Genomic DNA, 27174 nt, shown 5'->3' with positions numbered 1-27174 from the left:
CCCTCTGTGAAAGAAAAAGAGAGCACCCAACTTGGATGGGATGAATCATTCCCTGGAGGGTAACTATGACTACAGGTAAGCGCAGATGACTAACTTAGACTACATGTCTAACTTTTTGCATGGCTAACAAGGTGACATGAATCCCATCCTTTGACATTTTAGAAAATTCCAACCTTTATCTAAAATAATGAGATTTTTTTTTTTTCCTGGTGTATAACTGTTCCAAAACCTCAGGATAGTTGCTTCTAAACTTCGGAGTGTTGGATTAACTACAAAGAAATTAAAACTTTTTATTATGCTGCTTACTGCATAAGCACACAGAATTCTCATGATTTAGCTTTTCAGTTTATGTTAGAAGATATACTGTTAGTTCTTTCTTAAAAATAACTGCATTTTTTTAAGTGCAGTCTTTTGATTCTTGGGAGACTTCTTTTACATGGATTAAAAACGTGAATCTAATTGCTCTAAGTTAGATATGAAAAGCACAAACACTGGAAATATTTTTTAATTGCATCAAAATAATAATTGCATCATCAACAACTGATTGCAAATGAATTTAAGATCGAGGGTACAAATTGTGCTGCTTCTCTCCAGCTTACTGACAAACAAAATTAAGTACTATTGCAATCAGAAAGGAAATGTTATGTTTGCTCTGGGGATGTATGTTTGAATTGTCTGGAATGTGAATACTGCTTTAGTTTAATAAAAATTCCAACTCCACAAGCAACTCAGTATCTGTGACCCTCCTAAAAGTGACAGGATGCTATAATGATCAGAGTCCTGCAACACTGAAAGAAATATTTTATTCTACCTGTATTCTACTAATATAATGTCTGATTTGAATTTTTTATTCAAATTCATTCTACTTTAGAGAAAAATGTACAAGGACTCAGTACAATCTCTTTCGAGACTAACTTGCTTTGTCTTGACTGGCATTAACCAAAACTGCACTTACACAGTCTTGCATAAAAGGGGAGCAGTGTCAAATTCATAGTTTGAATGTTTATGCTGGAATTATCTTGAACAATGTTCAGAAAACAGCAGATACTCTCCTTTTTGATAGTAGGAGGCCAAAAGTTTCATTATAAGCCAGGGATTTTCTAACGTAAGTACTAAGTAGTGAAGAAGCAAAAGTATCTGCTTAGTGAGAAAAACAGAAGCGTTAATTGCTGTGTTTCCCTGACAACAAAACCAGAAAAAAACAAGGTAGATTTTAAGGCCAGAGGGATTAACACCTAAAAATGAGTACCTTTTTAAAATTTTTTAAAAAATTATTTTCAAAGTCCTCTGTACCCTGCTGTTCCAAACAATTAGGTGGTAATGGATCCCGGTATAGACCTCCTCACGCTCCCATCACCACCATCACCAAAAGAAGAGTAATATAGAAGTAGATTCCATGATAGTTCTGCCATTTTTGACAGCATCCAACTCCCAATTAACTTTCTTCTACTGCAATTGCTCCTTTTTATCAGACAGATTGCCTAAATGTTTCCTCTTCTGATTTTCCTATAAAAGTCCTGTGCAGACCACAAACATTTGTCGAATTGTCTCTTTTTTGCAAAACGTCTAAGCATTTCAGAACCTGAACCTGAACCACTGACATCAAATGGAGCTGTTCAGACATTAACCATTGTCAAAAAGAATTTATCACAACAGACAAATCTAGCAAAGAAGCTATCGTCATCTCCAAGCTCCTTTGTATATGGAAGTTTGTTTTCAACACGAACAGCTGAAAGTGAGATTTAAAAAAGAGAAAATGAACATGGTAAACATGTTATTTTTAAAAGCACAGAGATAAAATAATTCTAAACACAGGACTTTTTTTTAAAAAAAATATATATATGTACTCTCTCCTGAATTTGCTGCTTTGATATGGATTCAGGGGCAAAAAAATCCTGTATATATTTCATGGTGTGCAGTGGAATTGGAGGGGAAGGAGCATGTACATCTGACAAGTACCTTCACTGGTGAGAATGAAAATTTCATTAAATTAAAAGAACAATGTCCCCTGCTGCATACTCTTGTTTACTCCTCCAAGAATTTCTGTTGCACGGTACTAAGGCATGTATTAGGAAAATGTTTTTAGTAATGAATGCCATCTGTACTCATGTTGTGAGTGTGCACTAGTGAGCTCAGACAGTACACATGTGATATGAAGCAAGTCTGATCTTCCTTAAAGGAATGTTCCTTTGAAGCAGTAGAACTATGTTTATCTGAGATTTCAACAGTTTAAAGTCGATGGATGTTCGTGATTGGCTTGAGAGGCCTAAGCATTAAAACAGACTTTGATTCCTGACCATACTGGGAATTTATGTATGAACCTAGAGATGTCACTTCTTCAGCTTTGATTCTCCAATAGTAAAAATATGGATGCAAAAATTTGATATAAGCCATAAGATAAACCCTCCAAAGTTAGTGAGGTAAGCTGGGGGTGTTACCATAAGCATAAGGCAAAATAAGAACATTTTATATTTCAATACTGTTCAAATTACATATATTTTAATGGTGGAATTCCAGGAAATAGGATGACAGAAGTAAGATTACACAGCCAAGGAAATTAGGCCACTGCTTATACTCAGAGATGCTTGAGATGCTTGCTCTTTCTCTTGTGGAAATACAACTCAGTAAAATGGTAGCACACATGACTTTAGCCACCAATGGGCTATATGAATTCAGCTCATCCTTATGCTATTTGCAAATTCCTTCTGAAATCCCGTTCAGATCATGGAACATTAAGAGTGTAAGAATGAGCACACTGTGTTAGATTAAAGGGGCATCTCACCAGGACTCTGCCTCTGACAAGGACCAGCAGAAGGTGTCCGAGAAGTAAGAACAGACCAAACACAGAGTAATTTTACTTTCTGTGTGCTTTCCTAGCTTTGACAACCTCTGGGGGTGAAAGCCACATCCAAACTAACAGCACTTATAGGATTTTTATTCCATTAATTTGTCTTAAAACCAAACTGATTTGATTTCATTGACTGCTCTCTCATTTTCTTATGGAAGAATAAAATACTCTTCTGTTCAACTTCTCACACCTTTTGCAATTTCATATAACTTTGTCTTACCTTCCTCCTCAGTCACCTCAATTTGCAAGCTGAAGATCATCCTCATTATCCTTTTCTGTACCTTTTCTAGATTTATTATATCTTATTTTTAAAAAAGATGGTGTGATCTTACCTGCCTGCAGTATTCAAGACATGGAAGCGTCTTGGATGTATATGGCAGAACAGGTATGTTTTCACTTCTGTTTAACAATTTTCTCTAATAATTTTTAACAAGCTGTTTGCCTTCTCTTTTGGTAAGCACTGAACTGACATGACAGAGAATATCTACAGTGACTCAAAAATCTTTCTGGACTGGTGATAGCTTAATTCAAGACTACATTTGTGTATCTAGTAGGCTGCTTCTCTATGTGTATTTACTGACATTACATTTCATCTGACGTTTTATTTCTCGGACACGAAATATGAATACTTCACAGTCAGCTTTAATTTTGCATGCCTTTACTTTGCACCATCAGCAAACTCTGTCACCTCACCATTCACCCCATTTTCTATATAACTTAAGAATATTGAGCACCACGGGTCCCAGCAAAGATCACCACGGAATGCTACTAGTACCTTTCCTCTATGATGAAGAACAATAATATATCTGTACCTTTTCTTTTCTATCTTTTTGTCATTATACCACAAGAAAATACTTATTCTTAAATTGTGTGAGCTTAGAAGCGATCCACTTTGTATGGTACAAGGGAAGCTGAGATATACACCTGAGAAGTAGCATCATACAGGTGTCATTGCTTTAAGCTACAAACTGTGCTGCAGATGAAGGAAAGCTAATTCATACAGCTTCGGCAGCTTGAGAATAATTTCATGGCTGGCTTCAAATTTTCTTGTAGCCACCCTACGAACAAAACATAAAAAACTCTAAAAACTGCCCTCCAAAAGTATCCACTTCTCTTCAATGCCTAGAGAAGGAAACCTGCATGAATATTTCAAACTGCATACACAACTTTGGAATGTATTAGTGAGGTGGGATGAATTCTACCCAGGTGTTTAAAACTCCGTAACATTTTAAATTAACTTCACTGGCTGCAAAAGCTATTTCAGGGAGCAGGTAGTAAAACAGTAGAGTAAGCCCAAAACGCTGTAATCAACAGGATAGAAGTGAGTTTCTCTGTACAGAATGAGGGTATGCGAATACCGAATGTTTACAAAATCTTGATAGGAAGCAGAAAAATTTAAGAAATAAAACCATGTTAAGGAGGGGACATAAAACTAGAAGAACAACACATATACAGGCTGTTATCCTAACAGTAGAACCCTAAAAATAATATGATTGAAGTAAAACTCCTGTTGTTAAAAACCCCACAATGTTGACACAGAAGACATTTCCGAAACTTAGCAGAAGTAACAAGCAGTAGGATCCTACAGAATCATAATATGCAGAACCAGGCAACATATGACCCAGACTGACAGGACACTGCACCAGTGAAAGACTGGTGCTGTTTGTTACAGACAATCTACAGTCACTAAAGTGAATAAGGTAAACGCACATACAAACAGCACAGCATCCCTCTGTATTGAGACTTCACGCCTAACTGGAGAAATATTCTGCATACATGGAGATGAGGATTAGAAAGTAACTTCACTATAAAAAGTAATATTAAAGGCCTGAAGAGAAGCAGTAATAAATAGTGGAAAGCCTTTGTTTACCCTCAGGTATGTTTAGGAATGGGTGGAAGAAATAAATTAACTTTTTATTCATAATTGACTCCTCTATAGGCAGAGAACAACTATGTGAAGAAGCACCTCATGATTTAGTACTGAGTAAGATCTAGTTCGTGACATAAATATCAAAAAAGCTCTTCTGCAACAGTAATAAAAATGCTCTTAAATTCAGATTTTTTTTTACAAGTAGAAGGTCAAAGCCATCTACTACATTGAATTTTAAAAAAAATAATTACATAAAATCATAAAGCTTTTGAAAAGAAATTTAAAGGAATGGTCAAATGACAGAAACAAGGAGGGGCGGCGTGTATGGAGTAACTTTAAATAACCTATTTTAGAAGCACAGAATACATATATCCTACAGAAAAACTTCAAGAAAGTAAAAAAGGCCAGTAATGTCAACTGGAGTGCAAAGAGGGCTTTTAAAAGTAAATGGATAGGTTTCAGAAAAGGAAGTCATATGGTAAGCAAAGAATAGAGAAAACAACATAAATTCTGGCACTTTTAAAAATAAAATAACAATTGTCCTGGTTCTGGCGGGGATAGGGTTAATTCTCCCCAGGATCTACTAGGGACACAGATATTCCACCCCATGTGAGCCATGCCCAGGGGGTAGCCGGGAGCTTGGGAGTGGGCTGAGGCATCCTGGGTCTGGTTCCCTGGTGACAGTGGTGCTGTGATTGTGTTTGTATGTTCCTCTGTCCATGTTATTACTGTTGTTTTGCTGTTCCCTTTGCTGTTTTGTTAAACTGCCATTGTCCCAACCCACCACTTTTGCCTTTTTCTTCCCATTCTCCCCTCACAGCTGAGGGGAGAGGGGGGTGAGAGAGAGGCTTCGTGGTTCTGAGGCCAAACCCCGACAGTAATACGGCAGATCATAAAAGATTCTGAGACACTATTTTCTAAAGAAATAAAATCTAACAAGGAAGCTTTTAAGGACATACAGAAAGCAGCAAGATCTGCAGACAGTCTGAAAGAGCAACAGAGTATTAATCGAGAGCATTCAGAAAAATAACACCAGAGCAAGAAAGCAAAATGAATAGCGTCAACCGCAGAGGAGGTCAAAGCAGACCTTAACCATGCCAAAGACTGATCTCCAGCAAAAATGTCAGGAGAAAAGCTTTTGGAAGATAACTGACATAAGGTCAATTTCTTACTCTCCAGTACCTGGTAAGAGACTTCTAAAGGATCTCGGATATAACAACACTGACATACTAGTGGTGGTGAATAGCTTGTCACCTAAGTAAACTCTGTAACTAGAGAAAGGAAATTGGCAAATGGGACTAACTTTAGCAAAGGGCTTCAGGATAGAGAATAGGGAATTAGAAATTAATCAGTCTGACTTCATATGTAGCCAAATTGATAGAAATGTAGTAACAACAGAATTAGTAAACACGTGGAAAATATAATGGGAAAAGTTAACACAGCTGCTGGAAAGGCACGTTTCACAACCTGTTAAGAGTGCTGAATTTCTAAAACCAAAGTCCAAACTTCATCACAAAATGCAAAGGAAATAAAAGAAGTCCTTTCAGTTTCTTTTTATTTTTGGGCAACAGTTTATGGAGAAGGTGGCAAAGGCAGGAATAAAAGAGAAGGAAGCGAAGATTGTAGCTGATGATAGATTTCTTGTGCCTAAGACCGAAAGGGGCCTCAGGGGGAGATGAGCAGGATCAACCTCACATCTGGAGGTTGCTGCAGAGGTTTGAGTTCATTGCACAGATGGACAGATGGTGACTATGAGCTGTAGTACAACTCCTTATCACCTGACTTGAGCTACCACAGCAGGCAGAGACAAGTGGATGAGACGTGTGGCAGAGGATGGGAGATGCATTGCGAACGAAGGGAACTGTAAGAATTACAAAGAATGATTCCGTTCTTCTGTTCTTAACCCAGCTTAATGGTGTCTTGGAAAAACAGATTCGATTTGTACGTGTGCCTGTGGTGCTAAATAAATCACCTAAATTATTCTTTTACGAGTTTTGTGTTTGTTCTAGACACTTATGAGGGGTACCATAAAACAGTCAGGAAGGAGATTAATAGTTTTGACTTCATAGCAAAGCTTGAATAATGTGCAATAAATAATGCACAGGGATCACACACTGTACAATAAAGAGAAAAAATATCGACTAGTGGATTATTAAAGTCAGCTCTATCTACTCTTTGCACTAAATGAGGCCAGACTTTTGGAAGGAGTATTATGTAATGATGTAATTAAAAACTGAGTCATGATGTATATCCTTAACTAAATTTGCACCGCAAATTTAATTCTACAAGTTTACTAGCTTATAAATATATTATTTTACAGTCTTACTTAAACACTCCTAGTCATTTAATGTATTTTTGCTTTGATTTATTCATATTTAAATACGTTTACTGAACCAATATGAATACCAAATGTTTACGTATCAGTTCACATTTTAGAGCACAAGCAAATATTAACTAATTAGTCCTTTCCCATAATCTGAAAGATAAGTAATAATATTTTTCTTATCAAGTTCAAGAAAACTAAGAAGGACACATCCCAAAAGGGATTATTAGCTAGGTGTGATTTCTGGCCTAAATATATTCTCCTTCCTTCCTCGAAAATCATTCAACATTTCATCATCTGAAAATACCCTGGGCCTCAAGCTTTCAACCATTAAAGTCAGGGAAAAAAACGCAAACATGAGGATGGAAATACCTTTGAGAGTATTAAAGTTTCACCATTTTCAACCAATCAATGTCCTTTCCATTAAGAGGTTGAATTATTTGATTCCTCCCTGGGAACATCATTCAGCTTTTAATTATAAATGTAAAAAGTTTTCCTGTGCAGCAACACAGATCTATTTATTTATAGAAATGGTCTTGATTAAAACATAACAATTACCTCACAATCCTCCTTCTTACAGTCTTTTTTTTTTTTAAGTGGAGAATTCAAAATATCGTTGAATTAAAAACTCTGATTTATCTTCTGAGATAAGACAACCAATATTTCAGTACAATAGCACACAGCAACAATCAGCACTGAGCCTTTGATAACATCACATTTACCCCATGGGAAACCTTTTCTGTTCTAGACGCTTTATCAGTTACACAATCATTCCAGTAATTCCATATGATTCAGCTCCAGGAACCAACCTCTTACCTCCTTTTACCTTAGGCATTTTTAAAACATGCAACACTTTGCATAACATTGATTTGTTTGGATAAAATACTAGAAGGGAATACATTTCATAGTTCTGATTGACAGTCTTTGAAGAGATGCTACTGTTTACAGCAACATTTCAAAAGCATAAATACAAGTGAACCAGCGTCAGCCACCTTGGACAGGATTTCATATCTTAAGTTCTTCGCCTCAGAAAGTTGATTTGTGCATGCTAACTCATGCAGACATTATGAAAATTTTTCTATTCTGGGAAACCAGAAGAAAATTGACAGTACTTCAGGACTCGGTAAAGATTGGGCTGCAGTTCTCTGTCAGGAAGACTGGCCATCTGGAACCCCTGGAACACCTGGAACTTGGAGGTGGAACACCCTCCAAGCACTGGCCCCTGGAAGGTTCATTTGTTAGGAGTACGCTGAAAATTTGCAGCAATTGCACACACACACGCATGCAGTGTGGTCCTCCATCAGCAATTATATGGTCAGGCATCAGGCTCCACACTCAGAAGTGCTTTCATTGGCAACGCTTGCAGAAAGCCAGCAGAATTATCTCCGAGCAATCTCAGCCAGTTGGGCCAGTTGGAAGCTCCTCAGCCACCTTCTGGGAGACTTCCTTCTGGTGGTCTTGTGCAAGCAAAGCTCCAGCAGGCTCTCTCCGTTCTTCAGCTCCTCGCTGACGAACCAATTTCATGGATGGTTCCTCAGCAGAGCCTTGGATGTTTCCTCAGCATTGCTGGAGTATTCATCAGGTGCTTGATGGTGTCCTCCAGATGCCTGCATCTTTCTTTCAGCTGTTCAGTCAAGGCAGTTAGCTTGGCATTCTTCTGCTGGAGCCACTCTGACTGCTTGCATGCTTCTGGAGAGCTTTTTTTTCTCAGAAGATGCTTCTCCATCTCAAGGGCATTGTGTTGCCTTTCCAGGTTTTGCAGGACACGCTGCAGGCAGGCATTCTTCTCCAGCAGCTGGCTGCAGGTGCTCCCAGGAAGCATGCAGGCTCTGGCACCAGAAGCACAGCACCCACCACAGCCTGGCACATCATCTACTGCCCAGCACTGTGGCTTTTTGGGACTCTCTCCTGTAGTGCCAATTGCAAAGACTGAGGTTTGATGGGGCAGCTGGCTGCTGCCAGGGCCTGGAGTCCATCTTCCTAAGGAGAGCAGGAGCTCTGCACCTCCGGATGGTGCTGGTGCCCAGGAGGGCCTTCAGGCTGGGCCCAGTGGTGCAGCTCCTGGGATTGGACATGCTTGCACCCCAGCTCAGCCTGCAGCACCTTCACCTCCCACTGGCACTCCTCCTTCTGTGCAGCACAGCTGGGGGTCTGCTCCTTTCTCTTAGCTTTTATTGCTGAGCATGATGTCATATGGTATGGAATAGCTCTTCGGTCAGTTTGGGCCAGCTGTCCTGGCTATGTCACCTCCCAACCTTTTGCCTTTCCTCAGCTCATTAAAATATGCACCAATGGGCGAATACCAATCATAAATACAGGCTAGGTAAAGAATAGCTTTCTTTCTTACAGGCTGTAAGAAAGAGAGCAGCCCTGAGGAGGACTTGAGGGTGTTGGTGGATGAGAAGCTCAACATGAACCAACAATGTGTGCTCACAGCACAGAAAACCAGAAAGCTCTGGGGTCCCCAACTCAGGAAGGACATGGACCTGTTAGAGCTAGTCCAGAGGAGGGCCACAAAGATGATCAGAGGGCTGGAGCACCTCTCCTATGAAGACAGGCTGAGACAGTTGGGGTTGTTCAGCCTGGAGAAGAGAAGACTCTGGGGAGACCTTATAGCAGACTTCCAACCTGAAAGTGCCCTATAGGAAAGACGGGGACCGACTTTATATCCAGGGAGTGTAGTGACAGGATGAGGGTGTGACAGTGTGCTCCCTCTCCCCTTTGAAGTTTTAGCTAAGGATTGATTGTGCAGATATAATCCTTTAGACATAAACCATTGACCAAATCTGGGAATAGGTCTGGATCCAGCCACACCTAAACTCCTCTCTGAGAAGTTTAGAAAGCAAGGGAGTCCTTTCTGAATGTCCTGACTCAATGGGAGGGTCTCCTTGACCCTCTATGCAGTAAATAACCAAGTGTACTTTGCCCTCGAATCTTTTAAAACAGTATCACATTTACTATCAACTTTGTTAAATGGCTGTTGTATATCAATAAATATTACACTGCTTCTCTTTTATGACTGAAGTTAATTGCGCTGTGACAAAAAAACAAGTGATGTCCAGAAGGCAACTGGCCTTGCCTGTCCTGTAAGTGGAGGCTTATCAGTGGATAAGTGATGATGGCCCATTCATAATAATTCCAGTTGGTCCTCAAAGACAATTAGTAAAGTTTTTAATACATACAGGAGCACAGATTTTGGTACTAACACAACAAGATGCCAAGAAGCTGGGCATGCAGTCCAGATGGCAAAGAGTTACAGTTACCAGTATGAATCTAGTGACTCTTGTGTGCCAAACTGCCACGGTTACTTTATGGCTCTGGGGTGAGAAGCACATGTAGTCTAGTCGCTTTGCAATTAAAGGCCATCATGATAATATTGCAGGTTTTGATGTTTTAAATGGCTGAACCTGGTGCCTGTCAGACCAGCCGTGTGTGGTCTTTTGGCTCGAACATGGACCCCAACCTAGCCAGACACTGGGAGGCCACAGCGTGTGTGCTCCGTGCAGCCCCTGTGCTACCAGAGTCAAAGATCACTAATGTACCGCAATATCTGATCTCTGCTGCGGCACGAAATGGAATTTCTGAAGTCTTAGCTGATTTGGAGAAGCGACAAATGATCTCCAGAACCCACTCCCCATATAACACACTAAATGCTAATACAGCCACTGTACCAAACATTGCAAACTTAACAGCTACTTTGCAAGCAGCTGCACACCCAGGGATGGCGGTGCTGGATGTAAGAGATATGTTCTTTATGGTTCTCTTGAAGGAGGAGGATAAAGAGAAGTTTGCTTTCACTTGGGAGGGAATACAATATACCTTTAACAGACTCCCACAGGGGTATAAACATTCACCCACAACTGCTCATCCAGCACTCACTGAACAAGTCTCATTGCCCCAAGATGTGAAACTGTATCAACATATAGATGATACTCTGATTGGAGGAACTTCTGCAATGGTTGGGAAAGTGGCAGTGTAGCAAGCATTAAATAAATCAGAAATTGAGGTTGCACCTGGAAGATGTCAGGGACCAAGTACATAAGTAAAATTTTTAGCTACCTCTTGGATATGGGGCAGCACTGTGATTCCTCCAGACACCTTAAGAAAAACTGAAGAGCTGCAAATGCCCCAGTCAAAAAAGGAGTTACAACAATTAAAGGGAACTTCAGGATACTGGAGGAAGCATGTGCCTGGATTTTCACATCTATTATACTCTTCCTGAAAGGCACATCCTGGGAGTGGAAATCAGGACATAACGAGGCGGTAAAAACTCTAATTGAAGAATTAAAAACATACCAGTCACTGGAACCAATGTACCCCTGTGACCCTATCATAGCTGAATGGGGTTTGGAAGAACATACTGCTTACTGTAATCTGTTCCAAACTGGTCCCGATGGGCCGAAAAGACCTCTATTGTTTATCTCAACTGCATTTGAAGAAACAGAACAATGGTACTCTGAATGGGAACCAGGACTTTTGTCTTTAATTGGAGCAGTTAACCAAGTTGACAAAATACATCAGGGACAACCTGTGCAAACTTGAGGACCATTTAATTCACTAGAATCAATCCTAAAGGGGACTGCTCCCCCAGAAGGAATTGCACAAAAGCCCATGATCAGAAAATGGTATGCCCACCGAACAGAAGTTGCAGAAAATATGCAATTAACTGAAGGACCCGTTAAGGTTTCCAAATTGCAAATGCCCATAAACACAGACCTTTTAGCGTTACAATAACCTTTTAAAACTCCAACAGAAAACGTTTGGTTTACAGATGTTTCAGCAAAAAGGGTAAATGGTAAACAGCAATATAAGGCTGTTGCATTAGGTATTACTACTGGCTAATAAGTAATAGAGGAAGGTGAAGGCAGTGCACAAGTAGAAATAAGAGAAGTTATTTATGCAGACTCTTACACTGTATAGGCCAGGGCCACACAGTGGCTCTGTCACTGGGAAACCTTTTATTGGGAAGTAAATAGATCCCCAGTTTGGAGAAACAAAGACTGGCAATTATTGCTGGATATAGCCAGGAAAACATCTTTTAATCCATGGGATGGATTAAAGCTCATGCTAGGCATAATCAACCAGCCACAAAGTGAAATCAAATGGTAGATGAGCTAACTGAAAGAAGGAAAATCACCTTTGATTCTGAGTGGTACTGATTGGGAGAATAGTTACATCAAAACTTAGGCCACACAGGTAAAGAAGCACTTTGCTGCACAGTGTAAAGGGTGGCCTATAAACAAGAAGACTTCTGAAACCATTCTTACACAATGTCCCTAGTGTAAACGGAGATTGCAAGCAGATCATCCTGATAAAGCACCACCTCTACCTACCAATGAAGGGAAAACTTTATGATCTACATGGCAAATTGATTATACTGGACCATTTAAATCCAGGATATCGATAGATCCTCACAGGAGTGGAAGTAGTCTCTGGCTTGCTCACAGCCACTAAGCGTTGGTGAGCCGATGGGCAAAATATAGTGTGAGCACTATCATTTTGGTTCTCAAATCTACCTACTCCTGATGTTATCCAAAGTCTTAATGGCTCACATTTTTCATGCAACGAAACACAAAATCGGGCAAAACAAGATGGAATTAAATGGGTATTCCACACCCCATACTACCCTCAATCAAATGGCATGGTAGAAAGAGCTAACGGCTTATGGAAAAGGAATCTCAAACCACATGAGGCTCAATGGGATAGGAGACTTTCCAAAGTACTCCACCAATTAAATAATTGATATGGGTGCACTGGAAACCCTGTAAGCCGAGCATTCTTTTTAAAATCTAAGCTCAATGCCCCATCCACTGAGGAGAGAGAACATCCAACAACATTACAGCCAGGAGAGCCTGTGATGATCAATTTACCAGCCACGGGTGCGGTGCCTATGATCTTAACTAAACCTTGTGGCCCACATGCCTGAGAAGCTCCTGATAGCAGTGGTGCAAAACATAGAATTAGTGTATGATGCATTCTCCCTCCTTTTTAATGAGGTAACCTGTTTGGGCTCTCCCCACTGAAACAAGTCTCTATTTTCGCTTATGGCACCTGCAGGATGGCAAATAGAAATGAACTGTTCGTGTTAATATTCCAAACCTTAACAATGCTGCTTCTAATCTGTGGTCAAAGAACTCTAGAGTGGCTATGGTCTCAAGCTCGTGTTAAGTATACCAGGAGTATGGGAATACACTCTAGGAAGGGAGATTTAAATCTTTCCACTGTGGTCATGCATGGAAGTGAAGTATTCTTCGGCTTCTGTGGACCTTTGTCAATACTCTCCCCCGCAACGGTGCTATGGTGTCCTCATAAAGTATCACAGAATCACAGAATGGTTTGGGCATCAAGTAACCTTTAAAGATCACCTAGTCCAGCCCCACCTCCACCCCCCTGCCATGGGCAGGGACATCTTCCACTAGATTATAAGCAAAAAGATGACCTAGCTGTGATTTTTAAATTATTTTAATTACGTAACTGTCTAAATTGACTTTCATTGAATATTTAAAACAATTTATAAATCTCTTTTACAATCTCTTAATTTCTACCTCGCATTGTGTGATGGTCAACTAACTAACAAAATACTGCTATTTTCTTCAACATCTACTGTTTTGTTCATTTAGATGAAGATGTTTCCCATCTTTTACCATAACACCACCAGTAAAGTAATGCTTTATTGAAACTACCTCCAAGCACAACAAAAACATGTTCTTACTTGTTTAAGTTTCTTCAGATCTTCATCAAGTTCCAAGTTGTCCAAAATAACAGCAACAAACAGGCTGAGTAGAATCTACAAAACAATTGCAAATTATTTGTTAAAGCTTGTCTTATTTTTCTTAAGAAGTACTATGAAATGAACATGGAAAAATGAGGGCCCTATCGATGTAAATGGGCATCTTGCCCTTGACACCTCTTGAACTAGTATCACGTGCTACTATATGTCTGCTAGCCATTTTGCAGGTAGTAAATTAGTTTTTAGCATATCATACAATTACTGTATGAAATTAAAAATTTTGAATTCTAGGTTTTATGACCAATGCATTATGTATGTTTAACAATATGCCCATAAAAATGTACTGCACATGAAAAGAAAATTAAATTAATCAGAAATAGTAATTAAAAAAACACCCAACACAAAGCAGAATCCTATTACAGCTAGTAAAGTTTGTGTGCTTTTCAATTAAGGTGTGAGTTTTTAACACAGAGGCCACCTAACAATATTTTACTTTATGCTCAATGTTCAGAGTGCCTCTGTGCAAAGTAGCTAACACCAATTTGAAAGAAAAGTAAGCTACCTCATTATTTGCATGCATTGGGAGCTACAGTGTAGGAAACTCATGAACTGTAATTTACTAAACCTGAAATATTGTGCAGATATGCATCTAGGAGGAAGAATACCAGGGTAAAAAAGTGTATATCAGATTATTCTATTTTCCTGGTGCAGAGAAACTGACCAGAGGCCAGATAAGCTGAAAATGTGACTGATACAGCTAAGAAGGAGACAGAACTAGGAGAACAAGGATGCAGGCAAGGGAAGATACCACCATTCAGCATATATCCTCAGACAACTTACATCTTAAGGCAATACATTCATATATACATAGCTTTACAGCTGTCAGCAGCTGCCAAGATTTTAGTTTCTGAGGGTCAAGGCAAATATCCTCAAACATGCTAAGCCCTTACAGGCAAGCACCAATTTCCTAGAGATATCAGAAAAAATCTAAGCTCTATTGAAAGAGTTACAGGCTTAAAATATTTCTGTGATCTTGGACCACTGGGTGACAACCAAAGCAGACCTACCTGTCCACCACTGTTCTAAATAAAGTGTAAGTTTACCTGTCCTTTAATCACATTGGAAAATTATTTCCCTTCTATATGGAAGATGAAATTTAAGTAGCTTAGTGCACCAGACAAGGAGTTTGGAACTCAAACTGCATCTAAGCTGGGTGTCTGGACCTTGTTCCAGAGCAGGGTTCCCTTTCCCTCCATGAACTATAAAGGTACAGAAGACACAGGAAGGACTCTCACCCATAAATTTATAAAATCATAGAATCATAGAATGGTTTGGGTTGGAAGGGACCTTAAAGATCATCGAGTTCCAACCCCCCTGCCTTGGGCAGGGACACCTCCCACTAGAGCAGGTTGCCCAAAGCCCCATCCAGCCTGGCCTTGAACACCTCCAGGGATGGGGCATCCACAACTTCCCTGGGTTGCAGTGTCTCACCAACCTCACTGTAAAGAATTTCTTTCTAGTATCTAATCTAAATCTCCCCTCTTTTAGTTTAAAACCATTAACCCTTGTCCTATCGCTCCACTCCCTGATAAAGAGTCAGTCCTCATCTTTCCTATAGGGCACTTTCAGGTACTGGAAGGCCTCAATAAGGTCTCCCCAGAGCTTTCTCTTCTCCAGGCTGAACAGCCCCAACTCCCTCAGCCTGTCTTCATAGGAGAGGTGCTCCAGCCCTCTGATCATTTTCATGGCACTCCACTGGATCCGTTTCAACAGGACCATGTCCTTCCTGTGATGAGGATTCTAAAGCTGGACATGGTACTCTGGATGGGGTCTCACCAGAGCAGAGTAGAGGGGCAGAATCACCTCCCTTGACCTGCTGGCCACATTTCTTTTGATGCAGCCCAGGACACGGTTGGCTTTCTGGGCTGCCAGCATGCACTGCCGGCTCATGTCGAGCTTCTCATCCACCAGCACTCCCAAGTCCTTCTCCTCGGGGCTGCTCTCCAGCCATTCTCCACCCAACCTGCATTTGTGCCTGGGATTGCCATGTCCCAGTTGGAGGACTCAGCACTTGGCTTGGTTGAACTTCATGAGGTTTGCATGGGCCCACCTCTCAAGCCTGTCCAGGTCCTTCTGGATGGCATCCCTTCCCTCCAGTGTGTCAACCATGCCACACAGCTTGGTGTCATTGGCAAACTTGTTGAGGGTGCACTCTAAATGTCAGTGTTCAGAAAAATAAATGTTCTTTTTAGAGGAAACTGGCTTTAGAAACATGTAGAATTTCCTGCATCTGTTTGAAAAGACGTATTATATACGCCACATATTTAAACAGCACCTCATACAGTTTTCAATGACCTGACTACTGTAACGGTGGAAGTTAAGATGGCCTTTAGAATGGCAAAGCAAAACAGAATTCTGTTAAAATACATAATTCCTTGGCACAAACTACTTTGATCCCTAATTGCTGACAAACAGTTTTGCTACCATTCTTTCAGGATTTTACAGTATCGTGCTTTTCTTTAGATACTTTATAAAATCTATGATACTCCAGTACCTGCAGCTCGGAGCACACTAGTTAAGGAAGTACAGTTCCACACTAAAAAGAAGTACAGTATTCATTAAATATATCACCACTTACAGTCTTGCTGTTCCACACACAGATATGTATCAAGGCATTAAGACTTTCATTAACTGCCTTTTCACTTTTTTTCAACAAGAACCAAAGATGATGTACCACAAAAGAAAAGTTAAACGCAAACTTGTTATTTGTTTAACTTCCTCCACTGCCATCTCAACTAATAACAGTCCTCGCTTCCAACAGAGGTTTTGTTTTTTGAGCTTCAACTTTTCTTTGCCTTCTAATGTGAAAGCTATTCATTTCTTTCCAAGGCTCTACAGTCTGCTTTGCCAAATGCCTGCAATCATCACTTCTCAATTCTAATCCTCCCCCTCTTCTGGCTGGTGAAAGTCATTTCTTCATGTGACTTCACTCTTGTTATTCAGTGACAGCTGTTTATTCTTAGAACTCTTCTCGTTGGTTTTAGTAGCAGCACAACTGTTTTCATGCTCCTTTACAAATTCCATGTTATTTTCTTTCTTCAAGCTTCTTTTGCCTCCAGACAACTCTGTCCTACATAGCTTTTCTCTTCCAGGATCTGAGGAAGATCTTAGAACTGAAACTAACAACTTCGTAAGGCCAGGAAATTCTGCAAAGTTGTCTTAGCAGAATTTCTTCATCCATGTAGAATTTGTATAGGTGAATGAGAAGAAATGTGTATGCTTAGGAAGCAACACAAGGACCACGTACTTAAATGCATCTCTCTGTAAAAGGACTGAGGATGTTGTACTGAACAGTGACTTCACTCCTAGCAAAAGAAGTGCTTTGAGTAAACAAATGGAGAAGTCCCCGATGATTCTTTCAAAACACGAAATATATAGTGGAATACTAAAACTGCTCTTACAGCTAAGTTACTTCTCAATTAAGGTGTGAATTTTTAGCACAGAAGCCACCTGACACTAATTTACTTTATGGAGTTGCTTAACAGTCATCTGAGAGATAAAAGTGGATTCCAGTTCACACGATATTCTTGGGGAAGAATTAGAAAAACCATAATAAGGTTCTCTAACCAGTAACTGATTTCAAATCCATGACCAAAACTCGCTTCCCTTTTGCTTTCTATTCCCACTTCCCAAGGAGTTTTAAAGATCACTTCAGCACAGAAAGTTGCTTTTCCAGACCCCAAGGACTCCTCTGACCCTTGTGAAGAAACTACATGTCCTATATATCTGCTGATACATACATTTGTTTGGCTTATACTTTAATTTGGTTAAAAAGCTTTAAGAGCATCAAACGTACTTTACTGCCATTTAGAAAGCGGTTAAGATTCAATCCATATGAAGGAACCGGCTGCACACACAATTACAGTTGGATTATTCAGTCTTTAGAAGTGAAGCAGGACATACTCTAAAGTAAAAGAATTAGATGGAAACTGATGGAGATTGCATAAATACAGTTAGTACCTTATATAAATAGACAACTGAGCAAAGAAATGAAATGGAGTGAAAAAAAGTGAAAGTAAGAATAAGGGCATCAAAAACTGCAGTGAATGCAAAATGCAAAATGAGTAAAAGTAGGAGTGAATTAAGAGTGCATAAAATGGTTATTCCTCTGACTGTGATATTTTCTCTGTGTTGCTATTCAAAATACAGTACCAAGCCCTTATTGATAGAGGATATCCAAAAAGCTGTTTTCCTTACCATTTTCTCTATACAAAAATGTAATCATCCCATTTGAAATGCATACAGAAAAAATGGTTTTTTTTAGATACAATCCCCATTTCCACACACACAGAGGAACTGCTGCATTAATTCTCATCCTTTTATTGCTTCATATACTATATTATGTACTTTCCATGCATTGATTTTGCATCAGGCAACAGAAAAGTGGTGATTTCTTTTCAAGAGTTTATATCCTGATGCTTCTCACTTTAATTAATGCTGCCAAGAGAATGCAATGGAAGCTGGGGAGACCATTTCTACAAGATGAATAAAAGCACTTGCTTAACTTTGCACTCATTAGAACTGTGAAGGTATAAGACAGTTAACAATTGTTACTAACAAGTTGTTAGTCTAAAAGTGTGACTTGGATCTTCTGAAGAACACCACCTGAGACCAGAACAAAGGCCACCCCCTTATGCCACATGGCTGAAGGGTAAATTCTATGCTGAAAATGAGCATCACAATTAGTTTTAAGTAGCTGAGAAAAATAAGTAATACAAGAACTTCGAGAATAATTCAAAACCAAGAAAGGCACAGGACAGTAGCAAGTGAAGACTTACCAGAGTAGCAAAAAGATGATATAGTATAAAATAAATAGCAACTACTGGTGCCCACATATGTCCTACAGCATTCAGTGTCTGATCCATGACATCCACCCATCCTTCCTGTGTGAGAATCTGAAACATTGACATGAACGCCTGCAAGAAAAAGAATTAAAAACAAATTAACAATTCACAAATTACACTGATATAGTTTCATTGACACGGTCATCAAGTTGATTTATTGGAGCGGAACACCTGTTTTGGTTTGTTTCTTAAATCTTAATAAACAAATGTATTTCAGTTTTTAAAGTCAGGTGAAACACTATTCCACAGCTAAAGGAGAAATAAATAGCTTAACCTTTGACTGAATGCTAATCTGCAACTCATAAACATAGTCCTAGCTCCATTTGCCCATATGAAGCGCTATTTTGTTTCCCTGAGGGCTGACAAAATAGGAGCACCAGAGATCACTGTTTTCAATATTATACCATATTGTGATTTTTTTATTTATTCTTCTGTGTTATCTCTCTATAAATATACCTATAACAAAATGTTATCATTAAATGTGACCACATATATTATCTTAACAGCAAAAGCATTCTAGGCACCCCACAGACGATACTAATGAACACAAGGTGAGGTCCCAGCACTTCCACTTGTTTCAGTCAGTCAGGTTCTTCCCCTACACATTTTGTAAATATCATTCTTTGGGGAATTTTCTGTAACATTTTCAAATCCCTTCAGACCAAGGGCACATGACAAAAATAGAGGGAATAATGAAAATATTTCAACCAGTACTCTTTGGTGAAAGGAATATATGAATCCAGATAGCCTAGAACTCAGATGTCCTCAGACCTTTGAAACCCCAACTTGAGCCTACAGCACAGACCAGAATCTAATTGAACATGAGCAATGTGTGAGCATGACGTGTACATCAGACACAGACATAGAAGACTGTGCTTTGCCCTCAGCCACGGAATTTTGGCTGTGGTACCCAAGTGAAGTGTGGATCTTGACAGTCTGAAATCTCTCAGTGAGGCCAGACTGTTGCACAAGTTTCTTTTGCTTTTGCCTGACATCAGAAGTACTCTTTTTTCCAGACAGCAAAGATCTTACTGAAGTTTACTAGATTTAAAAAAAAAAAAAAAAAAAAAGTGTTAGAAATTGAAGGCATTAACAATGCAGCTTCCAGATAATAGCATTGCTTGAATTCAAAATGTTGACTAGGTGATATGGGTATATTATGTCTATGCTTAGTGTGTCTGACACCCCCAGAAATAGCAGATTAACACAATAATGCACTTGGCCCAAAGAGAACTCTTCTTGTCACACCCATGAGAAAACAGTACCTGGACACCCCTTCACATCAGTTTACCCTAAGCCCAAATGCATGATGGAAAAGCTGAAAAGCATGTAGATATATAAACTCATGTCTATGAAAAACAATAAAATGGGTTTCAATAACTTTTAAAACCTGCTGGCAAAACTGATTGGGGGAGGGGGGAGACTTCAAGTTTATATTACTAGCATTAACTATGGGCACATTCTTTGTTCCTTACCAAGTCTGCAGAGTTTTTCAAACAAAGCAATGTCTTCTCTAAGACAAATGCAAACTGGACCCTTAAGGTTACACCCACACCTTTAAGGGAGACTACTCCAGGCTGTGATTTCTATCCTGCAGTGTAGGCCAATTTACTCTGGAGCAGACTGTCCACATGCATGCATACAGCACTTGGTTCTGCATCTCCTCCTGGCCCTGCGTGATGACCCTATGGTGATAACACATCATTACTATTTGATGACAAGGAACTGGTTCCATCCACCCGAAGTAACGATAAGGATGTGGCATAGCTTGCCAAACTAGTGCTTCTATATTGTGAAATCAAGGGTGCATGTTATATGCTTAAAATTTGAAAGGAGGAGAGGGTGTCCAAGTTGCAAAGCTTGCTGACATGGTGTAGGAGGGCTGGGTAAGGCAGGGACAATCTAATCTGGTGTATCTTGTTATGCAAGGTGTTGTGTAAAAGGCACTGCCTTTTTGGAGTGCCCAGTTGAAGAGAACTATTCCCCTGCTGGTGCCCAGGGATTGCCTCTGAGAGAGTTCACTGGAAGCAGGAACAAAGTTAACAACTAAGCAGTATGAGCATCAGGAGGCTCAGTACGTGGCTTTCACTGACCACTGATAGGGATCCTAGAACTAAAGCCTTTTCTCCTGTCCATTTTAACTAGTACATATTTTAAAGTAATAAGAATTGGGTCATGGTGTCTCTAGGTGTCCAGAGGAAGATCTGCGCACATTTACTCTGTTAGAGGGGCCTCAAAAACTTGGCTGCTAAGGGCTTTGTAAAAAAATTTGCCTGCTGGCTCTCACAAAAAAAAAAAAAAAGCTAAGGGCTTTGTAAAAAAATTTGCCTGCGGGCTCTCACAAAAAAAAAAAAAAAGCCCACACCATAATCCAGCTTGGTTTCTTATTGCTGCTATGTTCTGTGGCACTCTGAAGCAGACAGAAGCATATGCACACTGTTAGCTAAGACAAAGGAATTTGAGAGTTATTTTTACAGATGTTTTTCAGAACTAAATGACACTAATCAAATTTTCAGAGATAATTAAGCCTACAAGTCCAAATAACTCACAAGAAGTGAAGCTAAGGTGTGCATGGAACAGAGCAAGGCATCCAAGTGAGCAATTGCACACACTGGGAGATGAAGTTAAACTGAAGACTTCAGTTTCTACATCAGCAACATCTTGACCAAGTGTAACGTCCCAACCTTTCCTTTGAACAGGCAGATCCCACAGAGAACAAAAGCCTGCATAAACTAGAAGCAGCAGACAGAAAAAACTGCTGTAAATGTCAGATAAAATCTTTGCTATGTCGTTTGTTAGCTAAGTCTAAATGTGGTGGCAGGAATTTGCAGAGTGCCCTCCATATGCATGTTCCTGCCAGTAACCATGGCCTTAACTAGGCCGCTGCTGACCTGGGACTAGATCCCCCCTTCGAATTAGTGCCCCCTCACAACCACACACACTGAGCCCTTACACTGCACAACATTACAGACTCTTAGTAGTGATTCCTTTCCTTACAAAAAATCATAATGAAGGTCCTGCAAAAAAACCAACCCCACAACCCAGCAAAACACCAAGAATTTTTATCTAGCTCTGCAAAACACCTCAAGTCTCTCCCCGAGTAAAACATGCAGAGAAGGAAACATTTCAAAACTTTATCTAGGGGAGACCTTCTGTAGCCAGAGGAGCATGCGTGAAACAAGCAGGAAATTCAGCCTGTTTTACAGCCAGCAGTGGTGCTTGAGGGTGAAGAAGACAACCAACCACCCATGCGTGCCCAGCACTGCTTCTCAGCTTCCCTTTGTGACTGGGAGGTGAGGTTAAACCAGGTGGTCGCTGTTTCCCTGCGCTCTGAGCAGCTCTGGAGGCAGTGGTGGTCACCTGTGACCTGGCTGGTGTGACACTCCTTGCTGAAATAGAAGGTGGACACTACAGTAAGTAATAGACCCACTGCTGGCTTTAAAAACACCCGAGAGACTGGATAATTGAACCAGCGCAGTGTCCTTTCTTCTGAATCACACTAAACAACTATATTGCTTTTAAAAAATATATATATTTTAATGAATTCTTCAATTAATTCTTCAATTATGAAAAAACACCATAAAAATCTAATTTTTCATCTAAAACAGCTGTCCAGAAAACATATAGTTATATAAAATGGCCTTTCAATATAATTTAAACATTTTATTATAACATTAGAGTCTAGTATATGATAAAACATTAGTTTTAAGAAAATACAGCATTTCAGGATATATGCTTCGCACCCTGCAATCTCCTTCAGAGCAAGTTATTTTTAGTTGAAAGGTATACTTCTCCCTGTTTATTTTAAAATTAATTTGAAATGCAACTAGCTGACAGAATCAACATCTGTGAAGATGAGACTTAGAGATTTATGCAAATGGTGATTTTCTGAATTAATCTGTGTTATAGAAAAGACTGTCAATTTCTTTGAGTATTTATGCCCTATTACTTAATTAGCTGTTTTGATGATTGAAGTCAAACTACCTTTTTATTTATAGTGGAAGATTGGCAAAGGTTCGGTGGAACGTATGAGCTGAAGCGCCAGTTTTGATGTCTTGTCCAACTACTACAGGGGTGGTGCCACACAAATTACTACTTTGAGTTATAATGTACTTGACTTGTAACTGCTGCTTGCCTATAAAATATTATGGGCCAAATCCCAATGGCTTTATGCATGGACGCAGTCCTACAGTCAGTGGGATTGCTTCTGTAAATTAAGCTAATGGGATTTAGGCCAGTGCTGTGAAATGCTTGCAATCCCTTCTACCTGTGTAAACCTACCTTCTTGTAACACAGCCATGAGTGCTCAACCATACCCTGAGAGAAGAGCAACTGTCCTGTAAAAATGTGGCAATGGCACTGAGACTGTAACTGCATCAGAGAATTAAGCCTACGTTGTTCAACCTTTTTAACGAACGATGCTTGGGTTGAACTAATATTTCACAACCTGATCCCTCTCCAAGCTCAAGGCTAGTAGCCATGTCCTGGTTTTGCTGAAGACAGGGGTGAGTTGCTGCTGATATGAGTTGGGCCTGGCTTTCATCTTGTGTTGAACCATTTAAAAGACGAGAAGTACTCCTGGCTTTGTAAGTCGAGACACTGAGTAGTCAACACATGGCCCCAAACCCCAAAAGAAACCGGGACATGGAAGTCCGAGACACCAACAACATGCTCTATCAGTGAATGTTAAAATGTCTTAGCGGCCATCTTACAGTGATGCTTCTGAACAGACACCCCTCCCATCCCATTCCTTCCCCCAAAGCCACTCTCTGTCCTTCTCATGGCTCAGAATGTGCAGCCCAAGAAGACGTGCAAAAATAGAGATGGAGGATCAGTTGAAAACAGTATAGCAAAGATCTATATTTTTATATTTAGTATTAGAGAGAAAGCCAGTCCATTTGAGAAGTTGCAATGGCCAAAAGAAGGGTGAAATTTGTAGCCATGGCAACACTGAGCTTGTGCCTATTGACTGTTGTCAGGAAACCATGTGAAAACATGCAATTTAGACGCATTAGCGAAAGGAGGAGGTCTATTTGTTCCAAAACCCATACTGTGCCTTCTTATAAAGCACTTACCATTTCAAAATGATTTTAGGTTTTGTCTGTTTCAGTGCAGAAAGCACTTTAATGTGCAAGCTCAAAATTTAGCCTCTAGTGTCACCATTTTTGTTAGTGTGCTTGTCCTGTCTGCATTTGTAACAAAAAGTCCACCTCAACAGTCCTGGCCATTTTAGGTTTGCTCTTCTTTGGGGGTAAGTCCCTAAAAATTTATTGTAGCAAATTCTGCTGATGCAGACCTCACACCATCTCCTAGGTTACATACTAATGCAAGTATTTCTTCAGTCACATTTTGAAAACAATACATCCCAGAAAAACCCCAAATCACATATTTTATAATTGTCTGATTGTCAACTGATTCAGTGGTCTTTACTCACACCAGACAACATCAGCAAGAATCCCCCAGCCTTTGCTAGGAAGACAGACTCCTTTGGAAGGACACCATCACTCGCATCACCAACCACAGTTTCTGAGTACAAAATTTTAATTGACTCTATTACCCTATTAAGAGATGTTTCATTAGAAAACTACATGAAAAAAACCACAAAATATAAAGTATGCTTCTGAACCATTCCTAATGAAGTGAATATGTATACAAATAAACAATAATTAAAAAATAATGAGAGACTCTTGCTTCTGGCTATCATATAAAAAGTATTAAATATATTTCAATTCAGTATTGCTGGAACACTCCCTTCATATTGGTAACAGGTCTTTTGTCAGAAAATAGAAAACAAGTTTGGATAGTTTCTGTTTGTAAAAAACTAAATGATTAACTAGAGTAAATATTTTCTAACTCTTCAAACATGTATTTTCATATATACATATGTCTATTAAAAATCAGTATGATAGTTTTCTTAATGAGGCCTAAATGGTCTCAGATTGAAATGCCCAAAATAATTCAAAACTTTACTACCATCTTGATGTATTTTGGCAATGTTTTCCTTCAAGAGGATCTTTCTCAGATATTTATATCAATTTATTTCACTAAAATGTGCAGGTGGTTGTAAATCTGTCCTATTTTAATTATACTACAATAATTCTTTCAGTAATATTATCGCCATTTTGCATAAATAATTAAAAAAAATACTAAAACCAAATTCCATGATGATTTCAAACTTGCAATTGGAAGATTTTGGGCATATAATAAGGTAGTACTATCACTCAATTTAGAGACAGAGGCCTGACTTCATTAGAAAAGTTTAAGTTTTATTATATTCTTTTTGTGTTCTTCAGCATTTAAAAAATGAATTACACCAAATTCTTAATGATCCTACTGGCTGCTTTTCTAAGCACGTTTTCCGAAACAGTGTTACATGGTGTTACATTATTCCCTGTGGGTAGGTGTTTTCTGCCTTACATTTGATGCCCAGCTTCCCATACATCAAATCCAGGTTGATAATTAAAAATTGTTGCCTAGCCGTTTTGTTTGCTAAATGCATGACCCTTGAGGCTGCCTTATTCATTGTTATTTAATTCTTCAAACCAATGCGGTTTCACTAAAATAGATACATTGGATAACCAAACTGGAATGACAGAAACAAATAAATTGTCACTGGAACCAATCCATGTATACTCAGCCTAATCTATTATTAAAGAAATAGCAGTATTTTCATTCAGAACACTGTGCTTCAATAAATACATTAGCTCCAATTTCCACTGATTTTCAATGTTCTGTTCTGAATTAACGCGATGCCCATAAATATCCATTATTTATACCCTAAAGGCAAACACTTATTTTGTCAATGCAGACAGGTTTTATAACCCTGTGTAAAACAAGCATTCCTGTACCAATCAAGAACAACCACTTTTATAATATGAAAATATAAATCATGCGTAGACATGTTTTATATAAATTTTGTGGCCCTTATTCATGATTGTGCATGAATCCTCTTCCTGTAACAGTCCAGAGTACTGCTAAGGCATATGTTTTGTCATGTCATCGTCAGGATGCATACATAAAATTTCTCTGTATTCCCTAGAATACCTAACGCAAAGAAAGACAAACTTCACCACTGAAGGACTACAGGAAGACTGTTAAACCCAGAAAAAACAATTATTTTATGTACACATACAGAGATAAATGGCTCCGTGGTTTTCAGAAGGAAAGGAAGATTGTTAATATAATAACAAATATGATGTGTCATTGATAAGAAAATAATAACAAGTAATGAGTAATCAATGCTTTTTATACTTGCCCGTGGAAAGGTTGTAAATCTATCCAGTTCTTCCACAAAGCAAAACATCTGTAAACTGATTGCTGACATGACAATTAGAAGGCTGGCAGTAAATACCACCAAACTCCCAAGCTTTTTTCCTGGTCCAAATATCTTATAAACAAAATCTTCCAAAGCAGGAGAAATCTTTATAAGCCGAACTACTCTAAGAACCTGCAAAGAAAGAGAAAATGCAACTGTAGTAATTATTTGATTACCACATGAATCGACAAGTTTTTACTGAATCAGAGACTCCAAGGCCAAAAAAAGGGGCTTGCAGCCTTGTAGCCCAGTAAATATCAGGTTGCCATCGCTTGTGACAGACCACAAGTTGTGTGTTAGGTTAAGAACACAAGCCCCGGAACCCGCCAGGCTTTGTCTGTACTTATCCTGGCCTGTCTGGAGATTCCTTTTAGCTATTAGCAGCTGTCACCTAATGACAAGGTAACTCAACCTACTTTGTCTTTTGCTTAGCTTTTTACAATTGTGTGGTGTGATGCTTGTTGTTACATAGCTCTTTTTGTTCCTAACATATAGTAGCAACAAGCTGTAATTTTGCATAGAATGAGCTATCTATGACCCTTTCATAAAACACAGCATCCAGGCACACAAGCATGGGATGACAGCAGAGGTCTTGAGAGTACAGGCACGGGAGGATAATCAAGGTCCTCAAGGCTATAATCAACGCATCAATCACCATCAGTCATCACAGAAACACAACCGGGTAAAGCTGCTTCTGGGGTAACAAAGGGAACAAAGACAAAGCACACCACAGATAGTAAATCTGAATGTAATGTGGAATTACAGACCTATGAATGTTTACAGTGTGTTACCAAACATTAGAATGGCTTCAGGCAGAGGTCAAAACTTATCAACCTGGTTTTAGCAACTGAGACTCTACTGCTGTGCTATGTAAATTGCTCTTGTTTGATTATCATCACTGTTTAAAATTCATACTTATTCTAAATGGACAGGGTGCTTAAGAGTCTTTGAAGAAAGCTCTACTTTGAGCAGCAGGCTAGATGAGATGACAGAGACCACTTCCAACCTAGATTTTTCTATGATTCTTCGTTATTTGTTATATCAGGTTACATATTCTCATAAAGAACTTCCTATTCTTCTTCCACAAGTCATCTTTCTGTTTCAGTGACCCAACAAAAAATTGTTTGGCACTGCTGTGTAACCTAGGAAGTTTGGTAATGAACATATTTTGCTGTTTCATGCTA

The 27174-nt window shown here is 39.3% G+C and overlaps 1 protein-coding gene across 2 annotated transcripts in view; it reads right to left on the bottom strand.

Moving 5' to 3' along the window:
• Positions 1-27174, bottom strand: part of NALCN (sodium leak channel, non selective) — a 251707-nt gene that overhangs the window by 85627 nt on the left and 138906 nt on the right. For both annotated transcript variants that reach the window (XM_014944224.1, XM_014944225.1), the window contains exons 13-15: positions 25931-26122; positions 18610-18747; positions 13754-13828 (exon numbers count right to left, since the gene is read on the bottom strand). In XM_014944224.1, coding sequence (XP_014799710.1) covers positions 13754-13828; positions 18610-18747; positions 25931-26122 — 405 coding nt within the window. The remainder of the gene's footprint in view (positions 1-13753; positions 13829-18609; positions 18748-25930; positions 26123-27174) is intronic.

This window comes from Calidris pugnax, unplaced genomic scaffold (assembly GCF_001431845.1).
Source record: "Calidris pugnax isolate Ruff unplaced genomic scaffold, ASM143184v1 scaffold69, whole genome shotgun sequence".
Classification (NCBI taxonomy): domain Eukaryota; kingdom Metazoa; phylum Chordata; class Aves; order Charadriiformes; family Scolopacidae; genus Calidris; species Calidris pugnax.
Note: the sequence above shows the minus strand (reverse complement) of the source record. Positions and strands in the feature narration are given on the sequence as shown.